We start from the raw sequence: 23,565 nt of genomic DNA, 5'->3' as shown, positions 1-23,565 counted from the left end.
TTTTTTGAACGAGACGTATTGCTATTGTGGACTGGATAACATTTGTTAAATAATTAGCATAGTAGTGTCTTTATTCTAACATGTTTAGCCTAAAATTTAATAAGCACTGACTAACCTATTTTATGCCAACACAGTGGCACAGGTGCTGCCGCCATATAACTTCACCATACTGGTTTTAAATCCAGACATTGAGTGGTGTGGATGTTCTCCACATGTATGTGTGGATATGTCACCCTCATCTCAAAACTGGCATGTTAGTTTAATTAGACGATTCTAAGATGGCCCTCTGTGAATGTGGGTAGGGCACTGTAACCCTATTACAAATATACTAATGATTCAGGCACCCGACTGCGTTTGGTTCCTGTTTTAGGCCCTGGCTTTATGACATCCTAAAGTTGAATCAGGCAGGTTTGTGAAATGGTTATACTGTATATTACTGTTGGCATCTGAGTATTTTTCTTTTTATTAATTAAATGAGAAACATTTAAAAACCAAACTCCATCCATTCATTTCCCCAACCAGTTTGGTCAAGTAAAGGTTTATGGGGAACAGGTGCTTATCTCAATATGATCTGGGGTTCACTAATGTACACACTCTTATATGGCAATTTAGTGGCCTAGTTTGCCTAATCTGCACATCTCAGGATGCGGAAGGGTACTCTGCCATCCTCTGCAACCTCATACAGACAAAGTGAGAAAGTGTAAAACCTCATACATAAATTACCAAGCCAAGAATCGTGTAAGAGATATGACGAAGGATGTCATCAACTTTACCATTATGCAACCCAGAGGCAAATTAAATCATTTAAGGTTTAATATGACTAAAGAAAAGAAACAGTTGTATGGTAATTCTGAAATATCATATGAAATTAGTTAGTCAAAAAAAAATTAGTACACGTTTAAATGCTTAATTTTTTTATGTAGTAGATAAAGAATTTGCTTAGCATACCCTTAATACACCATAGGGTTTCATAATTAAAAAAATAAAATTTGGACTACTCTTGTGGTTTCCAGGCCTTCTGTTAGGCAAGCAGCCACTAGTTATTCACATGGGGGACCAAACCAAAGGGAATATGGGCAAACCTTCAGATTTTTGTATTTGACAAAAAATGCTTTTAACTGCAATTGTTAAAACAATCCACAATTAGTTGCATTAAATTAAATGCATCTACATCTTTAGTCAATTTCTAATAAAATAGAATTGATCCTTGGATACCTTTAATGTGCTTTTAAAAAAATTTCAAGTTCATTACAAGATAATCAGCCACATTGTACAGTGAAGCAGCTGACACATCACAGTATTTAATTTCAAATAAAATATGCAATGAGACACACATGCAGTCGTATAGTACTTTATCCTTGGGTTATTTCATCTGACCATCACCCAGACACGTGTGCAAAACTAAACAAAATTCAGTTACATCAATCACTGTCTTGATCTCCATCAAGGCTATATATCTTAAGTACATTCAAGGAAGTTATCATCTACCGACTATTCCATTACCAGAGTCTTTAAAGATTAAACTGCCTGCTAATGAGTTGCATGTGCAAGAGGTCATGGCAGAATTGACTTTCTCTGCAGTGTGACCTCTTTCTTTTAGATGTCACTGTAGAATGCTGTAATACCCAGCTAAGACAGAAAGGCCTTATATGTTAGCAATAACCCCTTAGCCTCAGTATTGTGTCTTGATTATTGCATTACATAAAATGACAAACTTCTTCCTTATGTAATAATATTTTATACTTAATTGGTTTTGCCTAAGAATCACCCACACACTGTAGCTGTTGCCCATTTCAAAATGATTAAAATTTATCACTTTGCTGAACTACTTAATCTTTATTTCTCCTTTTTCTATTTATTTCTGCATTTTACATATAATTAGAGAGCATTATTATTTATATTGCCAGAGGGGAATACCCACGATAAAAGTTGCAATATAAAATAGAGACTAATAAATGAAAAGACAACTGCACTTCATTCTGTATTTTTATGCACCCTCTACACAAGAAAAAAAGTGCATGAATTTAAACTTGACACTAACATGTGGAAAGAGGAGGAGGTTGGGAGCCTGCACTGATACAGCACGTTGCCACACCCACGACACCATTAACTACCTTTGGATCCCAAATTAGGACCCGAGCGCAGCAGTGCAATGGGTGACACCTCAGCACCTCAATGGAACAGCGTTAGGTTTTTTATAGAGACTGGAGTGCCAATCCTGCCTCCTACCTCCAAGATTGCTCCCTAAGTTGGAGGACCTGCTTTCAGGGCTGGATGCAGGTTAACGTCATACCCAGGACGAAGAAACTGCAGGTTAAGGGTCTTGCTCAAGGGCCCAATAAAGTGGAATCACTTCTGGCATTTACAGGATTTGAACTGGCAACCTTCCAATCCCTAGCCTCAGAACCACCTCTCTGCCTTCATTAACATTAACATGAAAGAAAAAAAAAAGATTTTTTTAAGAAAAATCTAGATTTTTCCATTAAAAAAGTGTTAGAATGATAACGTCTTCACCAATAGCACAGCAGTTAAATTAACAACAGGAAAAACAAACCTGAGAAAACACACATGTACACACTGCACTTAATCATATTGAAGCATCAAGCAGTTTGCAGAATCGCCTATTCACTATCTGAATCCACTCATCCCGCATGCATGGCTAGTAAGACAGAAATCTGCTCTGGGTGGGATGTTCATTAACAACAGGGAACACTCATGCATACCCCTACACTCTCTCAGACTGGGTAAATTTAGAATATAAAATATATATTGTCACTCATAAATGTCTGAAGGACAACTCAAGGTCTCATCCAAGATTTGTAATACCCCGCCAGGGCGAAAGGGGGCACTGCCACTAATAGGCTTGCCTCTTTTTTATTGCTCATCACAGAGAAGATGCCACCTGAGGGCGACTGACTATGCCCCTTCCAGGTGGGACCGCTGTAAAAGGGAGATGCTCTTCAAATGTCAGTCTTTCATTTGGATCCAAATCTTTGAGAGAACAGAGCGTCCTTATTTTCACCGCTCAAAAGAGATTTTCTTTGCTTCAGCCTTAGAGGCGATTTATGTTTACTATTACGCCATCAGGAGTTGTTTACTTTATTCACACAAAGAGTAAAAGGGGAAATCTGCCTGTAACCCTAACGCTTTATACGAGCACTAAGTGTTCCTTACACACATATAGTGGATGGGTGGGGGTGTGCATGTGAGTATGAGAGATTTCAGTTTTTGATTTTCAATAAATTTGTAAACCTTTCTGAAATTTTTTTCACTTAAAAATGACAAATTTATGAATTTAGAGTGAAATACACAATCATTTGTGCAGAAGGGGACTGAATCCAGTTTAGAGTCACCAATTAACTTCAGTCCATCCAAATCAGTGGAGTGGACATTTTATCGATCTGGCAGAAAACCAAAGTTGCCAGAGGAAACATATGGAGTCATAGGAAGGACATGCAAATTCAGTGCAGACAGTATGTGGGTTGGAAGTTAATCCCAATTGCTTTGGCTTTTGAGCCAACATTGCTTACCTCCCACAATACACACTTCAGTTCTTCAAATTTTTTTTTTAGGAGAGGTGTAATTTAATACACGCATATTACATAAAAATCTATCCATCCATCCATTTTCAAATTTGCGTAGTCTAATTATAGTGAGAAGGAGGGAGGAATCCAACAAAATAAATATAAAAATGAGCCTCAAACTAAAGATCTTCAGAAAAAAGAGCAAGAATGATAACATATTGCTGACATTCTTAATAAATACTGACTTTAGAATAAATAAATCAAGCAATATACTCAGCTTACTAATAATATCATCCAAATTTATGGCCCTACAGTAAGCCTCCACTATCTTTCAGAAAACAAGGAAGCAACAAGTGGCGAATCAGTAGGCAGTGCTTATTCATAGCTAACAGCATGAAGGGAGGGCACAGTTATGCAGTGCTTAGCACTGCTACTTCACATGTCCAGGAGACTGGATAGGAAAATCAGCCCTGGCTACAGTTTGTATCAATTCTGCACATTCTCCCAGTGTCTGTGCGATTTTATTTATCCCAGGACTCTGGTGTTAATCAAGCATCCCGAAGATATGTTTGCTAGGTTATGTAGCTGCTGTAAACTTACATCCTAAGAATGTAAGGCATCCAGTCCAGAGTTTGGTTTCTGACTTGTGTTGGATCCTATCAGGATAGGCTGCACACCCCTGTGGTCCTGAACCAGATAAAGTGAAATAAATATCTGTTCAAGGCCATCAAACACCTGTGCTACATAGACCACACAAGGATTCACATTAGTACTGTAAAGGGTTAACTCTAGGACTGTAGTAACTATAATTGGTGAATTTTTCTTTTAAAGTTTTATTGTTCTTTTTATCCAACATGTTTGGAACTACTTTAATAAAAAATATATTAAATACCACAGGCAAACAGGCCAGGATTTGAATTAGGACGTTGAAACTGTAAGACATTAGTGCTATCTGTATTACTCTTACATGTTTGTCACCAATCCATTTAATATATTTTATTACCTTATTTATTCCAGTTAAGTTACAAAAGAACTGAGGGTGTATCCAAATAGCAAAGTACTAGATCTAATCGAGCCACTTCACTGCAGAGTATACCAACAATTTGCAGCAACTTAGAGTTTCTTTTTAAACTAGTTATTTATACATTCTATCTATGTGCCCTTCTTAATGTTCTTCCTGATAATCCTATGTGCAAATCTTGCCGCATAAAGTAAAGATGTATTAATTAACTTGTGGGGTCTGAACGGCAGGCAGTATTTAATATTGTAGCTCCACAGTTCCACGGACTTACCAAGGATTCTCACTGTGGAGGCTCTACATAAACCTCCTCCTTGTTTTGCTTCAGTTTCCACCCTCATTCCAAAAACATGCATGTTAGTTGGCTTAGTATGAACGCATGTGTGTGTGTATGCGTTTGTGTCTTACTGGGTTAGGCTATATATTTGCTACACAAAATACGATATAAAATGAACTTGAATGACATAGTGGCACAGTGGTTAGCCAAGCAGGTTTTCAAACTTATATTGGCCCAGTATAAGTAAGAGTGTGGCATCTACATGTAAGTGTGCCTTTTAACATCCCTGTCCAGGTTTGGCTCTTGCCTTACACACAATACTGCCATGATCACCCAGTATTTGGTTTGGTGAATGTCTAAAAGAATAATAATATCAGCATGAATAATTTATTTTAGTGATAAACTGCTAGAAGAAATGCACATGAACATGAAGAGGACATGCAGACTCCATGCCTCAGACCATCCAGTCAGGAATTTCATGAGTACACCTGAAAATGAATTTAATGGAGTATCATCACTTAAAACATTTCTGTACCAACCAAAAAAAAAAAATAATTTGTGCATATCCTAATAAATAATAACACCTGTAATAATTTGTTACTCATCATGCTAAGTCATGGCTCTACCATGAATTGTAATACCTGTAAAATATAGAGCATTTCTTTAGGAAGCACCATAATAATCTTAGCTTATGTTAATGTGTAACTAACTGCACTGTAGGTATTATTTTTTGACCTAATTTATATGTGCATATTTATTTCTTATTTCTAGAAACAGAATGAATAATTTGTAATTAACTAAGGGGAAATTAGCAGAGAAGGTCTTGTAAGTAGTAAAGGTTATAAAATACATCATACAAATCTTAAAAGAATGTAAAATAAAGTACTAGTCATCAAGGAAGAACATAATCATCAAATGGAATCCTCCTGTATGTCCCAAGGTTGCACTTACTTAAGTTATGCATGTACAGGGCCTGCTCCAAATCTCCCAACATTGTAAGTATGACCTCCTGGTCTAGGTGAGCAGTGCCTTCTCGAGGACAGCCATCGTCTTCAGTGGCCCAGTCCTTGCTGCTGGTAATGGCAGAGCTATGAGACAGTGTTGCCTCATCATCAGACCTGCTGCTGCTACCTTCTTCATCTGTGACTTCACTAACTTTTTTGGGAGTCCTTACATGTGCCCACTGGCATCCCACACTTGTTCCCTGCATAGCGCTGCTGCTGCACAGACTGCAGCGACCAGTTGCCAGCTTAGTGTCATTGTCATTTGTAGCTACCAGAGTCTGGGCAGTAGAGTAACTCGAAAAGAGAGATTGCTCCGATTTTGAAAGAGCTTTTGAAAGAGAGTTTGTGTGAAGCTTTGCATTTCTTTTGAGAGAACAGCAGTTCTTTTTAGTGTAATCCTTGGGTTCTGACAAGTCAAAGGAGAAAGTCTTTTTCTCTCCTTTAGTTAGAGTTGTCAGATTGCCGAGTGACTTCTGCTTGCGCAGGGTGGATTGTGCTTTGCCACTGGCGGTCTTGCCTTGAAAGACTGACAACTCTGTGGCCCTTTGCATACTGGAGGCTTTGATATGCACAATCCTCCTGTTTGACTTTCACACGATATAAATTAAATCATTAGAGCAGTCTAATCCAGAACCAGAAAAGAAGAAAAAAGAAACAAAAAACTTGTAGAATCCATTCAGTGAGGGACTCTCCCACACAAACTCTCATCCAGTGGGTAGAATCTGTGTGCCGCCCTCCAGTCCGCTTTTCCTTTTGCAGCTTCCATTTACTTGCATCGATCAATCCAACACTCCTAGCACATTCTGCAGTAGTTCAATGTCCTGCCGTGATTCCTCAGTTTCCAGCAGCAGAATAATCCTCAAGCTACAAAATTCTTACAGTCACTTCAGCCAAAAACTAGCTAGCCGCAGTTCCTCCAGCAGAAAGGTGGCTTTTACACTTCATTCTTTCTTCTTTTCCCATCCCAAGAAAAGGTGCAGGGAGAGATAATATATTAATCTTTGCCTCCCTCAGTTCAAGTGAGTTGATCAGCACATAGGTTGCCTTCTCTCTTCTTCCCCAAATAGCTACCACACACAAGCAAATGGATTTCCCACGTCAGAGCTCAATAATAGCTGAAACGAGCCAGCGGAGCAGAGCCTTGCACAAGGATTTTTCTTGTTCTTAGTATTCAGCCTGCATTTGTGGATGTATGTCTCTCTCTCCTCCCCTGCTGCAGTGGCGGCTGCTGCTGGCTACCATGGCAGCAGAGATGCTAGTGAATTGCAAAACCTACCCTGTTTGTTAGAAACAGCACCTCCTAGAGCAACTTTTGAAAAGATCTGGGCTGACATTCAGGGAGGTGGAAGTTGGTGCTTATAGAAAGTTATTTATAATGGCATCTCATTTGAATGGATTGAAACTGAAAGAAAGATTTGTGTTTTTTTCATTGAAAGTATTTTGAACATGTATAAGAGGAATGACAGGTTGAAGCACTTAGATCTTCTGAAGTTTTTATCAGAGCAATGCAGTGTTTGGAAATTTTATCCAAATGGCAGAAATGAGAAAGACTTACTAGTGTGTCAGGAGACTGGAAGTAAAAGTCTGTCAGAGATTTTATGATGTAGGAACAGAGCACATTAAAAATCTGAAATTTTTTTTAACCTACTTCTACTGCCTTGCAATAATTCTGCAACAACTGTTCAGTGTAGTGATTCAAGTCCGTTTCGAGTTCTTTGCTTGCAATGATTCTGCTAGAACTATCTGTTCAGTTCAGGTCATATACTGTAATTTCAGGTACATTTATGTAAGTGTGAGTGAGTTGTTCCTTTAAATTTGGATTTCGTATGAGGTTCCACCAGTTACATGTATAGAGGAGTTCATATTCAAAAAGATGCTTCTTTAGCTTAATGTGGTAACAAACTGTTGCACTGGAAGCAAAGTCAGGTAGCAATCCAATATGTCAGGTCATTATTACTCAATTATAGGATGCATTTGCTCAAAGTCATGAACCAAATGGTGATACAATCTGTTAAAGGGTGTAAGGGGCAGCTACTTTTTCACGCAGTAACCCTTATTGCTTGGATAACTTTATTCATCAGATTAATAAAATAATTTTTTAAAAATGTTATTTGTTCATTTGGGTGGTCTTCATCTGTATTTTTCAAATTCAGCTCTTCACTTCAGAGAGCATTGTGGTGTAAACAACAGCCAACAATAACAAAAAAACTATAGTGACAATTAATTCTGTCATCCAATTGTATGCTCATAACATCCCAAATGCATGCAGTTTTACTAAAATATTGTTAAACTAGACAAAGAGCCCGTTTCAACAACGTAAGATGAAACAGGCACAAGTTTATGTCAGTAGTGTATGAAAAACAAATGATAAGTAACAAAGAAGTTGTTTTGTAATGATTGTAGCCCACTTTACTCATTACTGTACAGGCTTGTACTGTTAGTTGATGAACTTTCCAGGCCTATAGTCTAATATTGAATGATGAATGTTCCAGTACAATATGGAATAGTAATAAGTATAAGCACCACAAACCTGATATAGGTGTATTGAATGAATGCGTAATTGAATCAGAATGCGTAATTAGGCCTCGAGCTGTAGTCAAAATCGCCTTTCAGGCCTCTAGAGCTTTAATCGAAGTCACCTTTCTCTTTGAATTATTGCGGCCATAAATCCGCCGCCTGCCGCGATGTTCGGGTTGGATGTCGGTCTCGTAAGGTTTTTCGGGCAGCTGCGCAGAAGACGACTGCGCATTCGGCTTTTGATGTGCGCAGAAGGCGACTGCACATTCGGCTTCGGACATGTGCAGAAGGTGACTGCGCATTCAGCTTCGGACAGACGTGAATGAGTGAGTGAGGAGGCAGGCGAATTATGTATTAAGATAAGTCATTCCTGGGAAAAAATAAAACAAAGCATGCTGAGATGTACCTGAGCATTTGATTAAAAGCCCCAACACCGTAATCAGCATTCATTGGTCCAACACAATACCAACTTTTTTATTTGGTAATATTATGTTTCATATAATAGCAACAATGTAAAGTTCACTGAGAGACATGTACAACTCTACAGAGAACATTAGAACAATCAAGACAAGAACAGGCCATTCAGTCCAACAAAGCTCGCCATTCCTATAATAAAATAATAATAATAATAAGTTACATTTATACAGCGCCTTTCATAAACCCAAGGTCGCTTCCATTTAATTTTTCTAAAATAATATCAAGTCTAGTTTTGAAAGTCCCTAGAGTCCTACTCTCTACCACACTACTTGATAGCTTATTTCATGTGTCTCTGGTCCTCTGTTTAAAGAAACATTTTCTAAAGTTTGTGCAAAATATATGCTTAACACATGTAAAAGTTAAAGGAAAGTGAGTAAAAACATTGTTAGGAAAAGAATAGGCCTGAAACCTGTGTATATCCAAGATACTTCAGCAATTGGAAGATTAATTCACCCTTGCAGTTTCACAGCCTGCCACTAAATAATTCCAAGGTACTCTAGTACTCTAGTTGAGGATAGGAAGAAAAATGTAACAACGAGAGGTGGGTCTACAAATCAAATACTTGTTTGCTTCTGAGCGCACAAGAACATTTCCCAGAGGTGACTTATTTGGCAAAATTTCAGTAAAAATGAATGATTTAGGATATTGTGAGCATACAACTGGATGATTTCAAATGTAAATTAAACAACATGAGTAATGTGAGATTGTTCATTGGATGTTTTGATGTTGTTGTTTCACCATAGACTCATATTAAATAAGAAAGTTTTTAATCTCCATTCTATGTGAAAATATGAGATTGAAAACTTCTGTTGAGGAGTTTAGATTCAAATTCTGGTCAATGTGTGGAATTTTCCTATTTCTTGTTTTTTTTTTATTTTTGTTTGAGTACTCAGGATTCTTCCTACAAGCCAAAGACAGAAGTATTTGTTTAATTTTCAGCACCAAATTGTCCTGGTTATAGCCTGTTATGCAATACACATGACAAGTCCAAGATTGGTCATCACTAGTTTTGATTGGTGAAATTCGAAAAAAGGGTTTTTTTGCAGTGAATATGCAGTGCTCACTGGTGACCTTGTTTGGCAAATACTGTATATTCCAGGAACTTCGTCATATCACTGGCTTAGATGTACATTTTCTTTCGAGTGTCCCATGATGCCTTGTGAGGCCAATGTGTCCTCACAAAGCTGAAGCAGCCACACACAGAACTTTCATGCATTTGCACTGTAAACATACTCCACCTCACATTTTACACCACTGTCCAAGATGCTTTGCGTATGCATGGTGTCACTACACAATCAATACTCCAGCCAGATTTGCACACAGCAGCGTTTAAACAAAAAAAATAAATAAAAAAGAATATTATGAGTCCTGATTCCTGTGTGTACAATCACTCCATGAAGTGCCTCCTTGGCTAATTTTGCAAGCTGCTTGAAAGCACATGTAATGAGCCATGCAGCACAGCTATGTGTCAAAACAAGCCTTAAAGGAGCCCTCTGCCTGCCTGCCTGTTAGAAAACACATGAAATCATCTGAAATTGTATTAATAATGAAAGATTTTTTGCTATTTATACAGCATTTCTATCTTCCTGATGAAAGAAAAAGGTGTGAAACAACATGATCAGATAAATCAAAACAAAAATGACATTCCAGCTATGCAGACCCCCAACTTCAAACAATTGATTGCCTCTCTTAGAATGTCACATTTGAAGAGTTTTCCAGTGATTTCAGTCACAGCTTTCAATTACATAACCTTAGTGAGTTGGAGGCAGGTTAGATTTTGTATTTAGTTATGTGTGCACGAGACAGGACAATGAATGAATGCTTATCAAAAAGGATGATGCTTATAATTCAGCAATGAGGAATAATGAATGTGCATGTTTTGGCACTCACAAACTGAAGACTGTCTTATATTTTGTGCTTTACATAGCACAGCAAAAAAAAAAAAAAAATGAGACTGCAGCTGAGCTCACTGTACCTGTTAACCCCTTGTACAGCACTGACTCCTTTAGTCAGCAAACTATTGGCGGTCAGAAAAATGATGAGCGTGACTGTACTGGAAGTCATCCTGCGGTTGCTAAATCTGACATGGCCAGTATATTTCAGTCTTGCAAATTGACATTGTCCAGTATGGAGATAAGTAACTGCAAATGGCTGCTCTGACCTACCCTCTGAATAAGTAATGTGACATTAGGTTTAATTGATTGATTGTAGCTTGTTTGTCTTCTGTACAGGTTGTGTCAGATTCTATCAGCACCTTTTATGATTGTGATGACAGAACCACTATTGACTGAATATTTTGGGGTTGTGACATATTCTCTTCACATACTGCACATGAAAGTGTCAAGTGTGAAGAAGTCAGGAGGTTGCTGCTCCTAAAATGTTCTTGACATTGAGGTTGGTGCCCACCACCATGTGCCAAAATTGATTTGCTCACACAATGTACAGTGCATCCGGAAAGTATTCACAGCACATCACTTTTTCTACATTTTGTTAAGTTACAGCCTTATTCCAAAATGGATTAAATTCATTTTTTTCCTCAGAATTCTACACACAACACCCCATAATGACAAAGTGAAAAAAGTTTACTTAAGGTTTTTGCAAATTTATTAAAAATAAAAAAAAACTGAGAAATCACATGTACATAAGTATTCACAGCCTTTGCCATGAAGCTCAAAATTGAGCTCAGGTGCATCCTGTTTCCCCTGATCATCCTTGAGATGTTTCTGCAGCTTCATTGGAGTCCACCTGTGGTAAATTCAGTTGATTGGACATGATTTGGAAAGGCACACACCTGTCTATATAAGGTCCCACAGTTGACAGTTCATGTCAGAGCACAAACCAAGCATGAAGTCAAAGAAATTGTCTGTAGACCTCCAAGACAGGATTGTCTTGAGGCACAAATCTGGGGAAGGTTACAGAAAAATTTCTGCTGCTTTGAAGGTCCCAATGAGCACAGTGGCCTCCATCATCCGTAAGTGGAAGAAGTTCGAAACCACCAGGACTCTTCCTAGAGCTGGCCGGCCATCTAAACTGAGCGATCGGGGGAGAAGGGCCTTAGTCAGGGAGGTGACCAAGAACCCGATGGTCACTCTGTCAGAGCTCCAGAGGTCCTCTGTGGAGAGAGGAGAACCTTCCAGAAGGACAACCATCTCTGCAGCAAACCACCAATCAGGCCTGTATGGTAGAGTGGCCAGATGGAAGCCACTCCTTAGTAAAAGGCACATGGCAGCCCGCCTGAAGTTTGCCAAAAGGCACCTGAAGGACTCCCAGACCATGAGAAAGAAAATTCTCTGGTCTGATTAGACAAAGATTGAACTCTTTGGTGTGAATGCCAGGCGTCACATTTGGAGGAAACCAGGCACCGCTCATCACCAGGCCAATACCATCCCTACAGTGAAGCATAGTGGTGGCAGCATCATGCTGTGGGGATGTTTTTCAGCGTCAGGAACTGGGAGACTAGTCAGGATGAAGGGAAAGATGACTGCAACAATGTACAGAGACATCCTGGATGAAAACCTGCTCCAGAGCACTCTAGACCTCAGACTGGGGAGACAGTTCATCTTTCAGCAGGACAACGACCCTAAGCACACAGCCAAGATATCAAAGGAGTGGCTTCAGGACAACTCTGTGAATGTCCTTGAGTTGCCCAGCCAGAGCCCAGACTTGAATCTGATTGAACATCTCTGGAGAGACCTTAAAATGGCTGTGCACTGACACTTCCCATCCAACCTGATGGAGCTTGAGAGGTGCTGCAAAGAGGAATGGGCGAAACTGGCCAAGGATAGGTGTGCCAAGCTTGTGGCATCATATTCAAAAAGACTTGAGGCTGTAATTGCTGCCAAAGGTGCATCAACAAAGTTTCAAGCAAAGGCTGTGAATACTTTTGTACATGTGATTTCTCAGTTTTTTTGTTTTTAATAAATTTGCAAAAACCTCAAGTAAACTTTTTTCACGTTGTCATTATGGGGTGTTGTGTGTAGAATTCTGAGGGAAAAAATGAATTTAATCCATTTTGGAATAAGGCTGTAACATAACAAAATGTGGGAAAAGTGATGCACTGTGAATACTTTCCGGATGCACTGTATATTAGTAACTGCCTACCTGCCTTAAATAGTATTATCTGCAAATATAATGCTGTCATTGATTTGATGGGGTAATCACACTGGAAAGATGGTATTATTGTGTTACTCTCTCTCTGTTTGTAGGTTGTAAATCTAAAATTTAAAATCTAAAATTATTACAAAACATTGTGGTATGGTTACATAGCGCTATCCGTGCTGATAAGCACTTTTAACACATTAGGTAAAGTCTTCTGAGGCTTATTTATGTGGAGGTATAATGTATTACAATATCCTGCATGAATAAAACCACAGTGTCAAGGCTTCATTATTTAGTAGTACCTTTATCCCAGTATTTGGCTCTAGGGTTGGTTAACATGGTACTCAATTATTTTAGCACCTATTGATATTGAACTCATTGACTGATCTAATGCACTCACGTATTATGACTTGGAGGTAATTTTAATGTATCTTTTCTATTGCATACATTATTGCTTCTAGAAAATGCAAAGAATATATGGATATTAAAACTTTCTTTTAGAAAATTTGAACTGCTTTTGATTAGGCATGGACTTCATAGTATTTGCCTTTTAAAGAACCATAACAAGAATTTACATACTTTTTCATTTCTTGATTATTGTGTATTTGAGCCTGTGTGAATTACATTTTACAATTTATTACACTTACACTGATCATTGGATGTTATTTTTATAATTAGGACACAAAATCCATTTGCATAAGCACAACTGTAAGAAACATGAAAAACTTTATTTATATAAATTATGCTTACAATGTATTGTGATGTGTCTTGCCACTGCATGGGCTGTAGGAAGCGGAAGCAGTGTTGGGTTGGGGTCTTGTAGGAACACACTTTGTAAGGGCTCGGGGCACCTCCCTAGAGAGAGAATCAGGGTTAATTAAGGGTGCATGGAGAAAAAGGGTGGGGGAGTCGGAAGTGGTAGTTGATGTTGGGAAGAAAAAGACAGCATCAGGTTGAGAAGGGAGCAAACAGTTAAAGGTCAGGCAAGAGGTAGATAGGACAAATTATTTTTATTATTTTGGAGGTGTCCCTGTGACCCAGACAATGGGTGGCAGTAGGGCACTGTTTATATCGCGAGATATCAAATAAAAAGCCAGTCAGCATTTGGAAGACTCCCCCAGACAAACGGCTCCTGAGTGTGTTTTAATCGATGGGACGTCACAGTATAAATCTGTCCATCCATTTATTCATTCATTTTCTGAATCCATTCAGCCTAGCACAGGACCATGGAGAGTCTTAGAGAATCTGAGCAGCCTTGAGACCAGGGCAGACATCAAATGTAGGGCATAATCTCAAACTTATAGACTCATACATAAAAATGTAAGAAATTTCGCAAATGATAGGAGACCATTCAATTCATTAAGCTCATTTGTGCAGCTAATAACTAAGCTGTGCCAACATCTCATCCTGATGCTTCTAAAAGTTTGTCAAAGTATCTGATTGATCTACGTGACTTGGAAATCTGTTCCAGATTCCCAACATTCTTTAAGTGAAGAAGTGTTTCCTGGCTTCAGTCCTAAATGCACTTTCCCTGGTCCTAATCATGTGAAACTCACGTATCTGGGATGTAGCAGAAAATCAGAAAAAAAGACTGTGGAGACCATGCAACATTCAGAGACTTGGTGACTAAACTGGATACAAATGAATACATTATTTTCATTTACCAGAATCAACACCATGCAGAAATTTCAGAACATGGTTCCAACTTTTAGGTATTCTTACACTAGACAACTTTGGTCATCAAATTACACTAAAAATTTATTTGAATCTTTATTTCCAGGAGCTGTTAATTTACTCTATTATGGCAACAAAATATTCAAAATAAAAAAAAAATTAACTGGCGGCGGCCTAAGTCAATTCCTTTGTTTGAATGTAAAAGTAATTTTCGCATCAGCCTTTCTGCCCACTAGGAGGCTTGCATGTTACACTAAACAGTGTATTGCTTCAAAATCAGAATGGGAGTGTCCTTTCTCTAAATATCCCATTTAAAAAGGCATCTACCATAAAAATAACTCTGCGCTCCATATTAAATCATAATTCAAATGAAGTAATCACTAAACAATCTGAACAAGTTCTGCTATTTTAAACACATTGCAACTGATGCTTGATTTTAAATTGACTCGCATCTTCATTTCCAAGGTTTTAACTTAATTGTGTCAATTTTCAATATAACTTTCTGACCACTTTAAGATTGAACTTTTTTATTTCAATTGAAATCTCTTGATTATTTAAGCCATTTCTTTTGAATGACATTAGAGATGACATTAGTATGGCAGCTGTTCTTTAGCATTTGCTACCTTTTGCTTTTGTCTCAGTTGTTTTTTAACATACATTTTTGAATAAAACTAGTGATTACAACCCAAAAAAACATTTTTAAAGCTTGTCATCAGGGAAAAAGGTGTTTATTTGCTCATGAGAGCAAATAACAATTACAAGCTCAGACTCGGGTAGTACAGTAAGTGCTAAATGAGCACACTACTTTAGAGGAATTTTATGCAATCATTAACAAACAAAAAGATATTTCAAAAGAAGCAATATTTCAAAATAAATATTTTAAAAGACAGGAAAAAAATCATAGAATTGTGAGCACTTGTTTATTTACACAATAATGTTCTAAGCTAGTAAATAGGAGCAAATTAAATTAATATAGGAGTCAAATTAAAAACAGGGATATGTTGAAATAAAATGACACTTCTACTGCATCATTCCATACCATGACTTAAGTAGCTGGGGTTTAAGTACATATCTTTTATGGCAGAAAATGTCTAAAATAAAAAAAAGAAAAAACTTCATTAGAAGGTCTCAGTATTAGTTGAGAGCTACAACACATTATTCACAGCTGATCTATACTTCTTGAAAGAGGCTTTAGTTAAATCCAGAGAGCTATTTTCAAAGCTTAAGACAGTTTAAATTAGAGCTGATGCTTGTGCTACCTACCAGATATCTCCTCCAGGCACTGTTTGGCAGTCTTATTGTAAATCTGCTCTGCTTTTGTGGGGCTGAGACAGGGGTCAGTAGGAGCAACAGCTGTACAATCGTTTTCTGAGTAGGTTCTAAAAATATAAGGAGAAAATGAAAAAGGACAGAGGTTAGGCCACTTATCAAGGGTTTATCCACGAAACGGGCCAATGCTAAATTTACATGTTAAGAAAGTTCATTATCAAGCTATTATTTCATTCCATTCATGATTTTTTTCTTTTCCCCCTGCATATATACCATCTTTAACTTTTCTCAGTACTCTACCATATTAACAAATACTACTTCAAATTGTTCCAAAGCCAGTGAAGACTTTAAAACTTTACACAAAAATTGTGAAATTAATGCAGAAGCTTCTAGTCCAAGTCCTAAGTTATTTTTGATTATACAGACAACAGTGAGAACTCAAGCAAATTTATTGGCTAACTGAACAGATTACAACATGCAAGATTTTGAGCCAATTGAGGCCCCATCTTCAAGCTGGTTGTTCTTCTTTATATCTCCATCAAAGATACAAAGCATGGCCACTTCCAAGTACCATAACCAGCAAATATTACTTGTCAAACACTGACCTTATTTTTTTTTTTGTATTAATCCCCAAGGAGAAATTATTTCCTTGTATGACCTTTGGGGGGTCAGAGCACAGAGTTAGCCATTGTACAGCACCCCCTTGCTCAAGGGCCCAACCGAGTAGGATCCCTTCTGGCAGTAATGGGATTTGAACAGGCAATCTTCCGGATACCAGCCCAGATCCTTAGCCTAAGAGCCACCACTTCATTATCTCAGAAACTCCAGATTCTTTCTTTCCTAGAACTGATTTTGTTTTAAAAGTAACATACTGTATATATTCTAATTACAAACCATGCACAGTTGGATGACTTCAAAATCAACCTAACATGTCACAGGTGGCTGGGGGGCGACCCGGCCGGGCTGCCCCGGAGGACCGGAGGAGGGCTTACGCCTCCCCCAGACCACGTGGGGGCGACCGCCCTGGTGGCTATGGGGACCACGGGTACAGAGCTTTGAAGCTCAACCCTGTAGGGGCCCGTGGCCACCGCCAGGGGATGCCCCAATGCCTTTGGAGCCTTGGACCTCAGCACTTCCGCCACACCTGGAAGTGTTGGAGGGAAGAGGATCGGGGACACCCGGAGTGCTGCCGGATGCGGAGCCGGTACTTCCGCCACACTGGGGAGTGCCGGCGGAAGCTCATCGGAAGACACCTGGAGCACATCCGGGTGTGTATAAAAGGGGCCGCCTCCCTCCATTCGATGTCTGGAGTTGGGTGGAAGAGGACAGAGCTCGGAGGAGAGGAGTGGAGGCGGTCAGGAGAAGAGAAAGGCATTGTTTAGAGGGCCTGGACTGAGGGTGATTGGTGCTGTGGCACTCGGTTGTGTGCTTCACTGCTGCACATAGTATTGTAAAAAGACGTGTGTTGGGTGACAAAATGATGTCTGCCTGTCTGTGTCTGGCCTGTTCCCCACACATGACAGAAAGTGAACCCTACAGACTAAATTCTTATCACTTGACTGTAGTGTCCTGAAATCTAAGTACAGCTTTGGCCAGTAAATATACAGTACATATATAAATCCATTACACGACAAAAGTGTATAAATGTGCAGTTTATCACTGCTAAAATTACTTTCAGATACTCCTAGATTCCAATAAAACTTCTGTCATGCTACTTCTATTTTATGTATTATCAGTACTGTTCATATTATGATCAATAAATAATGTCAGCAACTGGAAGAAATTCAACAGAACAATTGCTATTAGTTGAATAAGAAAGTGAAATATCTGACAAGTTTGAGGTGATGAAATAGAAAATAATACACATTGGCAAGCCATTGTAATTGACATTTAAAGTAAAAATAGACTAACATCAAAGACCTTATGAAAGTAGACAGACCCAACAACCTAAAAGAAGTTTAGTATGAAGAACATGAAAGTTCCAGCTTGATGAGAGAAATATTAAAGTGCATGAAACAATTAAGCAAAACAAAACAGAAGGAATCCAAAATATATAAGAAACCTTTTGGAGAAAAGGCCTTAGTGGATTCTATTAAGATATCAACACTGTTGATAAATAATAATAATAATAATAATTCATTACATTTATATAGCGCTTTTCTCAGTACTCAAAGCGCTATCCACACAGGGAGGAACCGGGAAGCGAACCCACAATCTTCCACAGTCTCCTCACTGCAAAGCAGCAGCACTACCACTGCGCCACCTGTGAGGACAATACACAGAGGACTCACTCAAGATGAAGAACGTAACACTTAAAGCATATCCATTCTAACCTAATCTCATAACATCACAGTGCAGCTGCTGATCACATTCAAAATAATCCTGAAAGGCAGATCTAATAGGAGATAACCATTTTGGTTTTAGAAGAGGCACAAGGACAAGAGAATTCACTGTCTAAATAGTTAATAAAAAATAAAAAGCAAAAGGAAAATTGTTAGAATGAAGACAATTAGGGAGTAAAAATAGCATCCGGAACATGTTTATTACATTTTTGGACATTTCGTTTTGTTCTGATAAGCTATTAGTCTTAATTTCTTATTTCTTCTGTTTATAAAAGATTTATCAAAGAACACCTGAAAAGAAATCACAAGCATACGTTCATCAGTTCTGTCCCATCCATTCAGAAAATTTCAGAGAAAATGATAAATGATGACACCTTTAATAAAGCAGAGAAATGCAACCAAACCAGCTAAATGACAGCTCACATGCACAACAATTCAGTCAGTCATTCTCCAACCCTCTATATCCTAACTACAGGGTCACGGGGGTCTGCTGGAGCCAATCCCAGCCAGCAAAGGGTGCAAGGTAGGAACAAACCCCGGGCAGGGTGCCAGCCACCACAGGGCACACACACACACACACAAAGCACACACTAGGGACAATTTAGAATCGCCAATCCACCTAACATGCATGTCTTTGGACTGTGGGAGGAAACCGGAGCACCCAGAGAAAACCCACGCAGACATGGGGAGAAGCTGCAAACTCCACGCAGGGAGGACCCGGGAAGCGAACCCAGGTCTCCTTACTGCGAGGCAGCAGCACTACCACTGCGCCACCATGCCACCCACAACAATTCATATCACTGAGAAATTAATATAATGTGTGTTGAAGTGATAAACATATTAACCCTCAAAACTGATGAATACGATATATAAACTCTACTTTAGCTGAGTTTTAAGAAGGATAATGTTGCATATATGCACTGAAGAACTTACCTGAGTTTTCCCCCATTTATATTTGCTACCTTTTTTCACTTTTAATGATTAGACACAAAGCAATCCATTGTCAATAACTGCATAAAGTAAAAACACAAGTGTGTTTCATTTCCTAAGTACAGAAAGTAATATATATAATTCCATACAGCCTATTCATAGCCTAATAGTTTGACAAAACCTGGCTTGTTTGGTACTGCTTGAAGAGTATGCAAATGGTCATATATGAAGGGAATAAACTTTTAGGGACTGTTAGGATTTTTTTTTTACCCCTGAAGATGACTGGCTTATACGCTTATAAGCCAATTTAGACTTCCTTTTTTCTTAATGCTATGTTCTGAGCTGGGTCTTTCATTAGAAGGACAGACTTCCAAAATTGGGTTATACCTGCTCTTATCAAGGTTTTAAAAATGGCCTGGCTTCCTGGCAACAGACCACTATCAGAATGGACTGTTCAACAGGTCAGGAATCTCTCAGTCAAGCTTCAGCTATGTAATTCCTACTTTACTGGAAGGCATTAACTGACTTATGACAACCTACATTCAGCTACTGTATGGTTTAGGTGTAAAAAGGCAATTTGCAGGAAGGTGTAGTTTTCCTTATATAATCAGGGCAGTTGACCTAGTGAGAATTAATCTATTTTTGTTACCTGTAATCAGTTACATTCCATTAATGCACATGTCATCTGTGATACCAAGAGGAGACTGAACTCTCAGTTTTTCATATGGCCTATACTATTAATTGTAACAGCAATCATGTTATTACATATGCTAGGTGATTGTGGCTTATGACGCCTTATGACGTTCCCTAACCTCCCAGAGTGCAGAAGAGAGGCACTACAATGCCGCCCATATTCTTAGCACACTCAGTTGTGGAGTACACCATAGGACCTCTTAAATGCAGGTTAACCTAATGTCTGGATGTGTCAGATGGGAGACTGCTCTACCAACCAATGAAGGTCTGCAGCATCATGTTTGCATATGTATGGAGTTAATTAGCATAGTCCATATATGGCAGTTTCAGGGTGGCAACCAGGCAAGGTTCAAGGCACATTCACATACAAACATTTGCATGATCATTGTAATTTATAAATACCGGTAGATAAATTGTGTAGCAAAGGTGCCTATGCCAGATTTTATAAATGACATTTTTGTGGTGTATGCAGTTTCTCATTTTCTGGCTATATGTTTATTTCATTCAAAGTTTTATAAATGAGACTCCTGCGGGATTTCATTGTTGTAGATGTGTGGCATTGCAGGGAAATGTGACACATGATTTCTTTATAAATTATGGCAATGTACAAAATAGAGTGTCTGAACTTTGACCAGAGAAAGGAAAGACCATTTCAACAGATTTCAAACAAAAACAAAAATAATTAGGGCTTGAATTCTGCTTCATTTCAACTTTGAGTTTGGTTGTGTCCTAGCTTGGTTGTTGAACAATAAAAATCATTTCTGTGTAACAAACCCTGCTAACATCAATGATTCTCCCAATATGCTCACAAAGCTAGATCTTTTCATATCTCCGACATTCAGTTGAATATTTGTCTAATAAGACACTTCACTTGCCTTACTGTAGATGTTAATAAGAAATGGATGGTCATTATGAAATCTGTTATTAAGTATCAATTCAGTTTATTTTTGTACACAGCTTTTCACTGAGTACAGGTGCAGAGTACTGTAACAAGTTCACAAGTAAATTCTAATACAAACTTTACAAATGACTAATCATCAAATAGAACAGCATCTTAGAAAACCAACAATAAACATAAAAAGGGAGTGACTGAGAAAGATTATTAACAAAACTTCAATTTTCTTATTGTCAGGCTTTAAAAACAGAATAATGGATGGTACAGCCATCAACTAGCTATGCCATGAAAATCAATACCACGAAAACACAGTTGACTATACTAATCAGGGAGCATGATGAAAAAACAGAAATAAAGGATAAATGAGAAAACACACATTAGGTTAAGTGTCTCTAATACCTTTAAAATATAATCATTGCAGACTATAAATGGTGGCAAGAAGAAAAAATATTAGCAATGGCAAAAAAGTAATTTTACAAAACAAGTCAATGGCTGAAAGGTGCAGTAAATAAGAACTTGATTAAAATGATTATCAAGACATAAATGTTAAAAGCCAAATTTTCACCTGGAGACAAATAAAGTTCCATTCTAGGCTACTCTATTCTATTCATTTTTATTCTATTGAGTGTACTAATTTATGGGTTGGAAACTTGCAGAATAAGAAAAGTAGTCGTCAAATTATTGGAGACATTTGAAAAGTTGGTTTTAGGAAAAAGATTTCCAAAGAACTGTTTTTTGGTTTAATGAGACTAAAGCAGAAAAACCGGATCCGACAAATTCAGTGTGATGATAGTATTAAAAAAATCTTAGAAGTCCCACTGGTGGAGAAAAAGACAAAAAGAACTGATGATATGGGAATGGATTATCTAAGAAGAACATACTGAAGAATATACTGTAGAGTCATTGCAGATGAAAGCCTACCAAATTACAGAAAAGCTAAAAAAAACAAAACCTTTCCAGCTGACACAGCTAATTCAATGCAACTTAAATGTTCTGTGATTTTATGAATTTGAATAAAAATAATTCCTACAACTTATTACAGAAACAGCCATCACTAAGATCCCAGTAAAAGATCAATTTCTGAGGTTTTTGCTTTAATATAGAGTAATTGTAAATAAAGCACTGCACCAGCATACAGTATAACACCACTTGACCTGGACATTGTGAAGTGCTAATTTAAAAGGCCACTCTTCAAAACTAAAAAAAAAACAAAGGAAACAATTAGGATAGATCATAAAAGAGTACACTCAAGCTATGAATCACATGTCTTGCACTTATTCAAAACACTTTTTACTTTTGGCAGCCACAAATAACCGATCTTCAAATGAGTTGGGTGGATGTTAGCATTTCTGTTTTCCTAAAATATAAAAGAGGCAACTAATGACAATGACAGTGTGATAATGTTCTAAAGATGAACATTTTAACCCTGTGTAAAAAGTTCCATGAATTCTTGCTGCAGAAATACGGACTCCATCCTAGCATTAATTAACACAAGATGCAAACTACCCTGGGGAAGATCACAGTCCAAAGTGGGCTACACTTAACTGCTTAATATAATATCTCTTCAGTATCAGGAAAAAGTGGAGTCTCTGCAGTAAACCAAGATAAATACAGCACAACACACTGAAACCAAACACAGAAACAGTGGGGCCTAAAACCAGATTCCAACACTTAGTGCTACCTAACAAGCTGCTATCCTGCCCTGTGACTTATTGTATCAAACCAAATAATTTCTTCCCATCATTTATTTATCAGGATCCTACCACAACGTAAAGATAAATAACAAAATGAAGGCACTCCATACACTACTTAACTTATCTTAAAAAGGTATTGGCATACCAGAACATCTTTGATGAACACTAACATAGATGCTGTAAGTGTTAAAATTCTCTCTGCCCTTCAATGACACATTGTTTCTGCTAATTGCAGCAGCCTTTTTACAGAAGTGTCATTTTTCTCATTTTTTTCTGAACTTATTTACCAGTATCTAGTCTTATTTAAAATTATAATTGATCTGGCTTCAGCCACTACAAATCAGATAAATGGATTTAAAATTTACAGACAGACTGCAACGCACACACATCCAGGTGCCAGCTTGTCTTGACTGCAATTCATACGGGCTGTGAACTTGGATAGAGTTGTGAAGGGGACAAGAAAGCTGCCTTATGTCTGCACTGCCTGTAATAGTAACGGATACTGAGAAAATGAAAGCAGGGTGTATTAAAGACTCCCGTGATCAGTTACTTGAGCTGCTCAGTTGCACTTTACCATAGAAGCTGTTTGTCCACAGACAGAGAGGGTGAGATCTTGTACCTGCACAAGAGTAAAAGCAAGGTGAAAAGGTTTCAGAACTGGCCTACCATCTATTGTAATGGGCAATTTTGTATTGCTGTCAAATAAGATGGATGAACTGTCTGCGCTTATAGCGGGTCATGGAGCATACAAGTACAGTGGCACTTTGTGTTTCATGGAGTGCTGGCTTAAACCTGATATACCAGACACTGGTTTAATGCTGGATGAATTTCATCTTATTCAAGCAGACAGAGACCCAGTGCAGTGTGGAAAAAAGACAGGAGAAGGACTGATCATCTATGTGAATGAGGAATAGTGTAAAAGGGATCAGATTACAGTTAAAACTACAGCTTGTAATTCAGACATTGAAATCCTGGCTGTCGAAATTAATTTATGTTATTTGCCCTGGGAGATAAATTACATGATCATTATTAATGTTTGTACTGTATTCCTTCCTCTGCAAATGGGGACATAGCAACGGAAATGACTCATTTTGTCACCAACACTTTAATGAACACAAACTCCGACCCTGCAGTTATAATATGTGCTGACTTC

General features: G+C 38.1%; 1 protein-coding gene across 1 annotated transcript in view; it reads right to left on the bottom strand.

Moving 5' to 3' along the window:
• nav3 (neuron navigator 3) overlaps positions 1-23,565 on the bottom strand; it is a 573,826-nt gene that overhangs the window by 206,009 nt on the left and 344,252 nt on the right. Inside the window, 1 exon segment of the mRNA XM_051926210.1 lies at positions 15,853-15,968. Coding sequence (XP_051782170.1) covers positions 15,853-15,968 — 116 coding nt within the window.

This window comes from Erpetoichthys calabaricus, chromosome 1, assembly GCF_900747795.2.
Source record: "Erpetoichthys calabaricus chromosome 1, fErpCal1.3, whole genome shotgun sequence".
Taxonomy (NCBI): Eukaryota; Metazoa; Chordata; class Cladistia; order Polypteriformes; family Polypteridae; genus Erpetoichthys; species Erpetoichthys calabaricus.
The sequence above is the reverse complement of the archived record's forward strand: the minus strand, read 5'-3'. Positions and strand labels throughout refer to the sequence as shown.